Here is a 13,348-nt window from a genome sequence, read left to right as displayed (position 1 = left end):
TGTCTCTTAGGTCCCCTTTGTAGTCTTACCTGTACCAGTGACCTTGCTTCTTCTGTACCCAGTTCTCTCAGGAATGTGGTCCTTAAAGAAATATTTACTGTTTTTCAGTCCCTGATTTTTATAGGACATCAGCCAGTGACAACAGTAGGTACAGCAAGATTTATCAGCCAGTGTCTCACCTGGGTGTATCAGACTCATCTGAAGCCTGAGCACCCACCCATCTCCAGGCCATGCTGTTGTTCCCTGTTGTTCTTCGGTTCTGTCAGCCCCTGTTGGGGCCAGTTGCATGCTTTGGCTTTCCCTGAGAAGATGTGAATAAGAATCTCTTCACTCCAAACTAGGTGGTACCAAAAAAAAAAAAAAATCAAAGAATTATTGTACTTAAATCTAGTTTGATGAATCAGTGGGTTTATTTAGCTTATGTGATGGTTTGAATATGCTTGGCCCAGGGAGTGGCACTATTACAAGGTATGGCCTTATTGGAGTATGTATGTCCTGGTTTAAGGAAATGTGTCAGTATGGGGGTGGGCTTTGAGACCCTCCTGCTAGCTGCCTGAAAACAATCTTCTAGCCGCCTTCAGATCAAGATATAAAACTCTTAGCTTCTCCTGCTTCATGCCTGCCTGGATGTTGCCATGCTCCTGCCTTAATAATGGACTGAAACTTTGAACCTATAAACCAGCCCCAATTAAATGTTGTCCTTTATAATAGCTTCGTCATGGTGTCTGTTTGCAACAATAAAACCCTAGCTAAGAGGGAAGTTGGTACCAGGAACTGGAGTACTGCTGTGATAGGCCTGGCCATGCTTTTGTTTGGAAGAATGTGGATTTGGGGACTTTGCATTTGGAAAGCCATGGAATGCTTTAAGTGGGACTACTGGGTTATCTTAGTAAGAATATGGAAGACATTGGTACTGAGAGTGGTTTTAACTGTAGAGGTGGTTCTGATGTTTTGATGAAGAATATTACTCCCTCTTGCCCTTGTTTGAAGCATGTCTACCTCTAAGATGGGGAGACTGAGATTAATTGCATTGAGAAAGGCTGACTCTGAGATGCCAAGCATAAACCTTGTTCTCTGGTTTACTTTCATGAAGAGCGTTTTGGTCAAGCATAGCAAGCTTAAAAAGAAAAAAATACAAAATGTATGGTTCAAAGAGTAAAAGGGTACCAGGAAGTAAAATGGAGCTAAATACTATGTTGAAGGGTATTAAATGGAATTAAGGGAGTGGGGCAAGATCCCACCTTATTGTTTATGCATTTGCAGTTGAACGAAGGATACTTAAACCTGGTTATTGTTTTCATTTGGACTTTTAATCTGGCATGAACCACAGTCCAGAAATGGAGGGCAAAATTTGAAATGTGGCCTGTGTTTTCTGTGTTCAGATCTTGAGGCATAACGCCTATGAAAATATTAGGCCCAGGCATGGTGGTATATACCTTTAATACCAGAAGACAAAGGCATCCCTCCCTCCCTCCCTCCCTCCCTCCCTCCCTCCCTCCCTCCCTCCCACGCTCCCTCCCTCCCTCCCACGCTCCCTCCCTCCCTCCCTCCCTCCCTCCTTTCCTTCCTGTTCTCTCTTCCTCCCTCCTTCCTTTCTTTTTTCCTTCCTTCCTATCAGTGTCTTTATTAGGCTTAATATTCCTATTAGTCTTATTATAACCTGTAAAATAATTTAATGCTTATAACTTAGTATTATGAGAAAATTAACTTAATGTTTTTAATTAAGAGAAAGAAAATGTTAACTGTATGACCTTACCTGCAAAGTGACTAACACAGCCTGAAAGGCAAAAAAGTGAAAATGTGTGTGTACAGAGAATGGGACTGGAGGGAACATACCTCAGTGTAATAAAGATTGTATATGTCACACCCACATCATTCGAAATAGAGAAAACTTGAAGCAATCTAGTTAAAAACAGGAACAAGATAGACTGTCCACTCGCCCCACTCATTGTCAGTATCATAATTGAAGCACTGGCTAGAGCACATAAGGCAAGAGGAGTAAATAAAAGGGATACCAATAGGTAAAGAAATCATTTCTATTTGCAGATGATACATTAGACATAATGTGAGTTTAACAATAAACCTAACCAAGGAGGTGAAAGACATCTATCATGAAAACTTTGAGTAGCTCTTTAATGAAATAAATTGGGGGTAGTAGAAAATGTAATAACCTACCACGCTCATTGATTTATATAATTCATATTGTGAATATGAACATCTTAAGATTACAAATTCCATAGAACCCCAATAAAATTTACATGATATTCTTCACAACAGTAGAAAAAGTGTTCTACAGTTTTACTGTAGCTTTTGTTCCCCTGAAGTAATAATTTTCTCCAAGGCTTACTGCCTCCGTCTGCTAACTTGGGCCTACTCCTGGGAGCTTTTAGCTACTGTACAATCTATTCTAGGCCTAGAATGGTTTTAGACTTTGAGACTTATGCTGAATAAGCTCATTCTTTCTAGTTCTTTTTTGAGTTTGGCTGGCTGGTTCAACTCAACTCTTCTGGCTCAAACTGTTTTCCAAGTTGACTGACTCAGTCTGGCTTCTCTCTGTGCTACTCTCTTAAATTTCTCTTTGTTCTTGTGAGAATTGGGCATATCCTATTTTGCCAGATATTTCTCTGATTCATCACCTTGTCTACCCCTCAGTTTCAAACGTGGGTGCTCCCTTATTTGGGATTAAAAATGGGGGCAAGAGCATGTCTGTATTCCAGCTAAGGGGATCAAAGGTGTGTGCTAATGTTGAGACACACCATAACTGGAAACAGGTTTTTCCAGTAAACAACATAGTCTTGGGGTTCACAGTTTGATCAAATATCCTGCAACACTAAAGTTCATATGGAAGTAAAAAAGAATCCAGGTAGCGAAAGCAGCCCTGAACAGAAAGAACAATGCTAGAGAGATCACTGTGCCAGATTTCAAGTTGTATTACAGAGCTAGAATAATGACATCATGGTGCTGGCACTAAATCAGACATGTAGGTCAGTGGAACAGAATACAAGACCCCAAATTCAAATGCACTTAAATTAAAGTGATCTGATACTTGACAAAGTTGCCAAAAATATATGCTAGAGAAAAGACAATATCTTTACTAAATGATGCAGTGAAAACTAGATGCCCACATGGAAAAGAATGCATTAGTTACATATCATCATTCTGTACAAAACATCAGCTTGAAATAGATCCAAGACCTCAGTGTGAATCCTGAACACTGAAACTGGTAGAAGAAAACGTAGTAAGACCTCCAAAATACAGATAGAGAAAAAGGGTTTCTGACTAGGACTCCCTTTGTTCAAGAATTAAGAAATTGATAAATGGGACATCATAAACCTCAAAAGCTTCCACACAGGAAAGGATCCATCAATGAAGTGAAGAGGAAAGTGTGCAGAGAGAATCTTGCCAGGCATACATCTGTGAGGCTTACTATTCAGAATCACCAAGAATTCAAAACAGTCAGGAGAGCAAACGACCAAATTAAAGAATGGGCTATCAGGCTAAACAGAGAGTTCTCAAAAGAAATTAAAATTAAATTAAAACATAAAAATGTTCAACACCCTTAGCAGTTATGGAAATGCAAATTAAAGCTACTTTGAGATTTTTATCTTATTCCAGTCAGAATAGCTAAGATCCAGAAAACAACTGACAAATGCTGCTGGTGATACAGGGGCAGGGGAATGCTCATTCACCATGGCTGGGATTGCAAACTGGGATAGTAATCATGGAAATCAGTGTGAAAAACCCTATAAACCTAAAAATACATCTCCATATGACCCATGTATACCACTTCCCAGAGGACTGAAGTGTTTTACTATAGAAATTTTTGCTCAGTTGTGTTCATTGTCAGTATGTTCACAATAGTTAAGGTGGAAGCAGCCTAGATGGCTTTCTGATGATGGATGAATAATGAAAAAGTAGTACATATGCAAATGAATTCTACATACACAAGTGAAGTCTATTCACCTTTAAACAAAAACGTGCTTGCTTACTGTCTATGCTTATTACTGGAGTGCTACACCCATGTTCTGGAAACATGGCTTTATAAATACCTTTGAATTAACTGACAAATGAATAAAAACAAAGTAGTTTCAAGAAAAAAAGGAAAAGAAATTGCAGGCAAATGGATGGAACTGTAAATACTCAGAGGTAACCCAGTCCCAGAAAGGTGAGTGCTGCGTTCTTCTGTATTTGTGGTTCCTAGTTCTTAATCTTTGGATTTGATGGTATAACTGAGGAATAGCCACAGAAAAAGTAGAAAGAGGCATTGCGATGGGAGGAAGCCCTAAACGGGGATAGTGGACACTAGTGCTCTGCAGAGGGAAAAGGTAGAAACAGGGTGGGGGAGTAAGGCTAGTACAGAGGGAGAGACAGAGTGATGAAATAAATAAAGCTAGAAGTTTTCAAAATGCCATTGACATATTAACTTACTTTAAAATACATACACATACATACATACATACATACATACATACATACATGCATACATACATACATACATGTATGTGCCTGGCTGTGCTGACTCTGTCTCTGTCTCTGTCTGTCTGTCTGTCTGTCTGTCTGTCTGTCTGTCTCTCTGTGTCTTACGCTCTCTCTCTCTCTCTCTCTCTCTCTCTCTCTCACACACACACACACACACACACACACACACACACACACACACACACACACAGAGTTTGAATAGAGTTAGCCCACATGGGGTGGGGTGATAATGCTCCCCACAGAAGCTATAAGATATCTTTTTTTTACAAGATATAGAAGACAAGGGATACCTCCTTTAGTGATTTTGATCCCTGTCAGGGTGGGGTATCCAAGAAACACTCAAAATTATATAAGCTATTGCCATTGCCATGGTTAACATCCCAGAACTTGAAGGTAAGAACCTGTTGCTGAAGACACCATATATTCTGTCACAGGACTTGGAAAACTTGAGTTGGTACTGGCCTAAAAGTCTTCTCCCTGTGGTTAGCGTTGTTAAGGACCAAAAGTGCTGTACAAGCTGCCAAGGGAGAAGAGTAATCAACAGCCCTACTGAGTTGTAAATCCTGTGAAACACAGGGATTGGCCCAGAAAAATATCCCTACTGGTGCAGTAGTGACACTTAAGACTTGGGAGCAACCCACAGCTCTCTAATTGGAGGTAAGTCCCTCTCAATAGGAAGGAATTCTTGCCTGGTCTATAAACCAAGCCAAGAACTTGTGTCCTAAAGGACACCCAGTTGCTGCCATTTTCATAAATTAATATAGCATTTGACCATACTCTGAATATTTATCCTTATACCTACAGATAAATGTAATTCTTCATCAGAGAAGCTTCTTTTAAAAAATATTTTTTATATCTGTTTGAGTGGTTGCCTGCATGTGTACATGTATACTACATACGTGCTTGGTGCATGCGGAGGCCAGAAAGGACATTAACTACCCTGGAACCAGAGATGCAGGTGGTTGTAGGCCACCATGTGAGTAGCAGGAAATACACCCAGGTTCTCTGCAAGAGCGTCAAGTGCTCTCAACAGCTATGCTATCACTCCAGCCTCAAGAGACTTCTTTTTGCAACAGATGGAGGTTACACAGAGATGCACACTGGGGCGAATGTAGAAAATAAATGATCACGGTGTGGCCAGCTCCAGTTAATACATCTGCAATACAACCCTACACTTAAGGCTTGGGAACATCACAGAAGAGAGATCAGAATTGTAGAAATCAAAGGACCAAGAAGACTGGTCAAGATTTAATGTCTTTTACACAGGACAGGGATGCTGTACTCCCTAACTGAACAGACTAGGTACCCGTGCACAGGTACCAGCTAATTACATGCCATAGTAGATGGAAAATTTACAGAGTCTCAACCCTAAATGGAGAGCTGTATAGACAGTCAGTGACTTTTGAAGGAGGGAGTTTTCTCTTGGGACAAGTTCTCTGAAAGCTTTCCAAATCTTAAATAGTTAACCCTAAACACATGGAACCATGCGTGTGTGTGTGTGTGTGTGTGTGTGTGTGTGTGTGTGTGTGTGTGTGTGTGTATGTATGTAATTATAAATAAAAAAGTTATGAATTCAGGATGGGGGTACAACACAGGAAGAGTTGGAAGAGGGAGGTGACAAAATGATGTAACTGCAATGTATTTATGTATGAAATTCTCAGAGTAAAATTTTATTGTAAAGAAGAATGCATTGAATTTCATTCCCTGCCCTTTTATTGCTTTTCTGGGTGTTGATTGGTTGGTTTATTTGTTGAGACCAGGTCTTCCTATGTAGTCTTGGTTAGCCTGGTACTCCTTATGGAGTCCAGAATTACCTGGAATTCATAAAGAGGTGCATGCCTCTGCCTCCTGAATATACTACCGTGCCCAGCTTCCTTACTTTATTAATGATATTGAGCAAATAAGACTTTTTGTTTGCTTTTTATGTATGCCATAGGTGTTACTAACTTCTGCCAAGAAGATATGATGCTATACTGAGCTACTACCCTTACTGTCCTCAGACTTACTAGTTAAAAGGCTCAGCATTAGTGATGTGGTCACTGTTTTGAATAACCTTTCAGCTATAATAGGAAGATACAGATACATATATGTTTCCTAAAACCCTTGTTAAGCTAGTAATCTACATCAAACAATTTTCCTATAGGAATAAATATTGGAGATGAATTGAGAGCATTATAGTTTATACAATGTACTTTGCATCAGTGTGCATGTATTTTTTTCTCATCCTTGTCTGATTGTGACAACTGCAACAAACTTATAAACATACTTGCTTTTTATTTTCATAATATCCTCAACTATTTTATTACACCATTTTCTCCAATTAATAGCAGAGTCCACCATAGACTTTGTCATAACACTTTGACACACTACTAGCAGTTTTTGAAACAGTCGATTTTCAGGTAGGTTTGTCAAGGCAAACACAACTATTTTATTGGGTATCCTTGCTTATACTGTGAACCTAATTTAGCCCTTTTATAGCCACATAACATAGAATAATAGTTGTCTCTACTTTAAGCTAAGGAAAGTAAGATACACACATTTTAACTTTTCAGGTCTCATAGCTACAGGAGTTTGATGGGACAGCTCCAAAGTCCTGCACGATTTAGGGCTTAGCCTACCTAGGGTGAAGAGGAATGAAGAAAGTACAAACATATGTACAGAAAAGGTGGGATTCCATGTGCATTTTGCTGGAATCTCAGCTTGTTTAGAGAACTGAGTTTGCTAACCTTAGCAGGAGGACTCTGTAGGGACTCATAGGCACAGTCATCCCTGAGGAGGAAGCTACAGTTGGCACTTTTCTGTATACACTGCTTTTAGCTGACATTCCATAGTTGCTGGAGTTATTACTAGACCCCAAAAGGTTCTACCATCCCCTAAGCCTGAGCCAGGAAAGCCTTGCCTTTTTTCCTATGCATCTGGTGTGTCCAGGTCCTTGCATGGCTATATCCCTGACAGTATGACACGTACACTCAGGACTTCCCCTGCTCCCTACAAAAATCTGCTGCATGCAATCACTAATTATAATAAAATAACAAATAATGCTTAAAGACATTTGAAAATATTTTGTTACAATGGCTAAAAGAGTATCATTCACTCAGTATTGACAGGAATAGAGTAGAATTTCAACAGGTTAGACTTTTGTTTCATAAACAGTAAAAGACTTTTAAGCAGAGGAGAAAGCAAGTGGTTTGTTTTTAATTCATTTTAGCAGTAGTATTTGAGGGGTGTTTATTGCAAGAGACTGGTGACAAGAAGACCCACTAGGAGGATACTGAGATAGTTTTAGCTTGTTACTCCTTAGCAACAGCAGTAGGAGAGAAGGGTTGAAACTGTCAGAACTTCACAGCTAATGGTATGAGATGAGCAGGAAGAAGAAACTCTAGTGTTATCCTCAAATTTCTAATAAAATAAAGCCATGGGAAATACAGAAGGTAGAGTGTGTACTGAAAGGAGAACAACTGATTTGAATTTCATGTGAATTTCATATTATACACCTAGAGCCCAGAAGAAAAGTCTGCAGAGGTGCAGAATCCCACACCTTTATGAGTATATCTAATAAGGCCATCTTGAGAGTTGATGTAGAAAACTGGCCAAGAACAAACCTCCAGGAAAGCAACACCTAAAAAAACAGAACACAAGCCATGAAGCACTTAAAAGACATGATCAGAAGATTGAAATCAAGGATTTCAAGGGGAAGCAGATATTTGTCAGTAATTTTAATTAGATTTGTCACTAAGGATTTGATCTTAGTTGCCGTTGCCAGTTGCTGAAATCCAAAGTGTTGGCAGAGCTCAGTCCCCTCTCCAGAAGAATTTGTTTCTTTATGTTTCTAGCCTAATCTCGGTAGAGTGGTCTGGAGGAAAAATTTGATTTTGGTTGGTTGAAGTATGATTTTTGAAGCCTTCTGGTTTTGTTTGGTAGACTGGATCCTCAGGTAATCATTCTCTCCTAAAGCAAAGTTTTCCACAAAATGATTTTATTGGCATTATGTGTTCACAAGAGGAGATTAATTTTATAATTTTGTAATGGAGATATCTTTAGACACGTGCAGTGGTGTCCAACAATGTTTTACTCCAACTTAATTAGAAATGTTTGTACATTTTCATAAAATATATGAAAAACAAAGCATGAACTAATAAGATAGTTACAGCCAGTTTAACCCAAAGGAGTAAGTACCGAGAAAACTCAAGTCTTACTACTTAAAGAGGCAACCCATATAGAAGTAAAACGATGCAAAACATGAACTCAGTAATGTACAATAAGAACAAGGCTGTCCAATTTTTTAAATCTGCATTCTAAGTAGTAGTGAGACTGCATTGATAGAACCTCTCACTCAATGTGTGCTGAAAGGAGTAATATATTAGGGAAAGTATTTGGCACTGCTCTTCAAAAATAGCAATTATATAATCCTAAGCCTAGCATTTTTCTTCCTGGGTAGAGAAGAGTATCTTGAAGAAAGATGTGGGCCAAGAGACCTACAGAAATATCTCCCTTTAGAGTTTAGTCTGTCTCCATTTCTCCTTTAGTGATGTTAGCAAGTCTCATGGATTAGTGCCCATTTATCAGAGACAGTGGGATTTATCTCTCAGACTATATCTTTGAATCTCAGATTAGTTAAGGCATTATGTTCTGATGCTTTGGAACATCTTAAATGTCACATGTTCACATCTTGGCATCTTATCTCTAGCCCATTTCATCCACTTGGGGGCTTATAGGTCCAGTCCTTTGGTGCTTTCTATTACTGGGTGGTGGGCTATATAGAAATGCTTAACTTGGGGTCTTCAAGTGTTGTACCATAGTCCATCAAGCAATGTGTATGTTAGAGGAATCCTTATTTAAAAATACAATTCAGATAATGTCTTAAAGTCCGTGAGTGAATCCCTTGTTTCACTCACAATAAAAGCCAAAAACCTGACATTGTCTTACAAGGTCCAGGAGAATGTTTTTTCTGTCTCCCCAATACCTCTCTGGCCATTTCCCTCTAGTAACTCTAGCACTTTAAGGCAACTTGAGCATGCCTGTCCATTTGGTACTGGCTGCCTTCTCTCTGAAAAAATGATCTTTCCTCACATACCCTCTCACATTAAATCTTTACTCAAAAGCGACCTTCTCAGTGAAACTGAGACTGATCACTATTTTGAATTTCAATTCTTAGCTCTGCCAGGCAGCATCTCTCTGTACTAAGCCATCCTTCTTATCCTGCTCTACTTCTTTTCTTCTGTCATATTATTTACTACTTTCAGACATGTTTTCATTTTTCTTTTTTTTTAAGAGAATACTCCTTTTTATTTACCGTCATTTGTTCAAAATAACATTGTAATGATAAAATATTTTGGTAAGGCTATAGGAAAAAAATTACATATATTGGAAAGGTAATTCCAGATAAAGAAAACAAGCAATTTGTACAATGTTGTATTCAGATTTTCACTTATTCCAAGTATCTATAGAATTAAAACAATGATAATTACAGTAATGTTTTTTGTTTGTTACATCCACAAAATTTTATATGCCTATAACAATCTTTTTTCTCCATCTTTATTAAATTGGGTATTTCTTATTTACATTTCAATTGTTATTCCCTTTCCTGGTTTCCAGGCCAACATCCCCCCTAGCCCCTCCCCCTCCCCTTCTATATGGGCTTCCCCTCCCCATCCTCCCCCATAACAGCCCTCCCCACAACAATCACATTAACTGGGGGTTCAGTCTTGGCAGGACCAAGGGCTTCCCCTTCCACTCTTACTAGGATATTCATTGCTACCAATGAGGTTGGAGCCCAGGGTCAGTCCATGTTATAGTCTTTGGGTAGTGGCTTAGTCCCTGGAAGCTCTGGTTGGTTGGCATTGTTGTTCATATGGGGTCACGAGCCCCTTCAAGCTCTTTCAGTCCCTTCAGCATACATACTTGCAAACATACATGGTTTATCTCAATCTGATTGATTTATTATGTATTTATTATTTTAAAATTTTTTAAATGGGGTTGTAGTTTAAATAGGAATGGCCCTCATAGATTTATGTGTTTGGATACTTGGTCATGGGGAGTTGTACTATCAGGACATGTGGCCTTATTGGAGGAAGTATGCCCCTGTGGGATGGTGGGGAGGAGGACGAGAGGAGGGTTGATGTTCAAGCTTGGCCCGTGTGCACAGTCTTTCCTTCCTGCTCATGGATCAAGAATTCTTAGCTCTGTCTCCAGCAATTTGTCGGACTGGATGCTGCCATTCTTCCTGCCATGAAGATGATGGACTAAACCTCTGAAACTGTAAACCATTCCCAATGAAATGTTTTCCTTTATAAGAGTTGCTATGGTCATGGTGTCTCTTCACAGAGATAAAAGCTTATGACAAGGGTATAAGTGCCAAGGCATGCATATGGACGATTTGCAGGAATTCAGTTGTGTTTGTCCACCATGTGGAAACTAGAGGTTGAATTTAGGCTGTCAAGTGCTAACTGCAACCACCTTTATCCTGAACCACCTCTTCAAAAGTAAGATGTATCCATTTTCATTTACTAATCTCCCCCAATGCCTGGACAAAGTCTAGCATGAGGAGGATGACATTACAGAAGATAATACTATCTAATGTTTATAAGCGTCAAAATTAAGTAAGTTGATTAGATTGTTTTTCTTCTAGTATTTCTTTTCATGGTACTGGAATGGGACCTAGTACCTTGTGCACTGTTAGGCTAGCTAAGTAGTCTACCATTAATATACTTCCCAACTAGAAAACTGTAAGGATAAGAATGAGAGCAGCATTTAGAGGAGCAGAAGCACGAGTGGTACAGTATGGCTTGATGGAGAGTAGGTACAGCAGTATCCATCGCTGGGGTCACTTCAGTGTGCTTAATGGCTGGCATGATTTTCTTTTCTATCCATCAAATATTGTATAACAAGTTTTTATTAGTAATCTAAAAGGGAATATTAGGTCTCTTTATACTAATTTTGGTAAGATTAGCTGTGAAACAGGATGTAGTTATAGTTGTAAGAAATAAGATGGGCCTCCAAATTCAGCTTTAAGAACAAAGCAGGTACTGGAGCAGAGAAATCATAGATCTAGAGTTTGGACATTGAAGTCATTATCTTGATGACAGCAAGTGTTGGGGCAGAAAGAAAAAAACACAACTCACTGTCAAAATACTCAGAGAACTTCAGAGGGCAGAGTGGCAGCTGTGAGAGAGGACCAGGAAGTAAGCGCCCATCCCACAGCCTCAGGGGAAATTCGGTCATAATGGAATAAAAGGTCAACAGTTAACCTTCTCCACTCAGAACAAGTGTCTCTTCTCCTCTGGGGTGTCTGACATCCCTTAATTGAGTCAAGTTGACTGTGTCTTGTCAGGTTTAATTTTTTATCTTCAGGAGAGAAACTGGGCCTTTAAATACCACCTGCCCTTAACATGTGATTATCATATGAAGCAACCCTGCCTTTGCCTGTGTACCCTCAACAAGTTACTTACTTAGCTGTTCCTGCCTCAGTTTCTCTAGTAATGATGCTGCTTGCATTAACAAGTAGAACACTCCAGATGGTCCCTCTCAACTATGTAATCATTAGTTTTGAGAGTCAAATGATCATACTTTTACTTAGAATAATGATCAGTTATTGTATGGCACCAAACTCTATTTCAGGCACTTCCTTGTCTAACTTGAGTCTCCCAACAGTGCTTTGAGGTTGATCATATTAACTTTTCCACAGGAGACAGATTCCAATAGTACTTCGCTGCCATGCTAGTTAAGTATTAGAGCTCATTATAACTTTCATCTGGTACTCAAAGCCATTTCACCACTGTGCTACATGTCACAGATACCAGCTATTACTTTTATGTGTGTGTAAGCAATTAATAAAGTTCCTCTGAATTTATATGACATCTTAATTGACATAGCATCATATTTTTCACCTCTTGTAATAGTAGTTTTCACTTTCCTGCTTTTTGGTATGTTTATTTTATAAATAATGTATTTATTCGTTATAGAGCAAGAATACTATCCACTAAGAATCTTTCCTTAATGCCAAGAGTAAGTTCTATTTTTAAAATAATCATTAAAAAGAAAGTACACTGACAATAAAAGCAGAAACCTTCATTAGCTTTCAAGGAAAACAAAACAAGCCTGAAATATATTCCACCTGTAAGGAACTTCTCATTCACTTCCATTGTGTGCGCAGTTCACTATGTGTTTCAGACATTGCTTAAATATTAAGCCTGAAATGCTCACAAATCATACACAAATATTTTGGTTCAAGGCTTTGGAATTAATTTTACCCCTAACTTTCTATGTGAAAGCCAGCAGCAGGCTGGGTTAATAACACAAAAGAGGATGGTTTTCCGTCGAATGCGTATCCACCAGGTTCCTTTGATTAGCGTTTACTTTGGCTCTTAAGGCAGAACGGGTTCATTCAGGGAAGCAGCTGAAGAAGCGTTTAAGTCGTTTTGGGTGAAGAAGCCTTTAAATCATTTGGGTAGCACCCAAGCAGACGCTTTGCGCTGTTTCCTCTCCCGGGTTTTCCCGGTTCACTGCAGGTCACGTGATATCGGTCACGTGACTCGGTCAAAGGATCTTTTCCTCTTACCAGCTTTGAGGGGAAAAAAAAAGCGAAACTGTTCTCCAATTAAAGCTGCTAACGTGTACTACGCCGTTTCCTTGTTGGATTTTCTTGTTCGCTGACTGCTGCTCCTGTAGAAACAAAATGAGTGGTAAGATTTGCTGTTTTTGGACATTCGCTTTTATTTTAAAACATAGGAAGCTTTGTATCCTAAAGCCGTGTTGTGTGTTTTTAATGTCAAATCTGTTCGCTATAAAAATACTACAAATTGTTATGTGGTTATGAAAATTGTAGACTATGATCTAGAGTGATTATAAATTTCACAGCATGTCCCATTCT

The 13,348-nt window shown here is 39.0% G+C and overlaps 1 protein-coding gene across 14 annotated transcripts in view; it reads left to right on the top strand.

The window, feature by feature from the left end:
• The window catches only part of Fndc3a (fibronectin type III domain containing 3a), a 180,430-nt gene that overhangs the window by 97,819 nt on the left and 69,263 nt on the right, over positions 1-13,348 (top strand). The window contains exon 1 of one of the 14 annotated variants that reach the window (XM_087585803.1): positions 13,008-13,160. Within the exon in view, the coding sequence (XP_087441929.1) occupies positions 13,154-13,160 (7 nt within the window). The 5' untranslated portion in view covers positions 13,008-13,153. 14 annotated transcript variants of the gene reach the window in all.

Source organism: Rattus norvegicus, chromosome 15 (genome assembly GCF_021556685.1).
Source record: "Rattus norvegicus strain SHRSP/BbbUtx chromosome 15, alternate assembly SHRSP_T2T, whole genome shotgun sequence".
In the NCBI taxonomy this organism is placed as follows: Eukaryota; Metazoa; Chordata; class Mammalia; order Rodentia; family Muridae; genus Rattus; species Rattus norvegicus.
The sequence above is the reverse complement of the archived record's forward strand: the minus strand, read 5'-3'. Positions and strand labels throughout refer to the sequence as shown.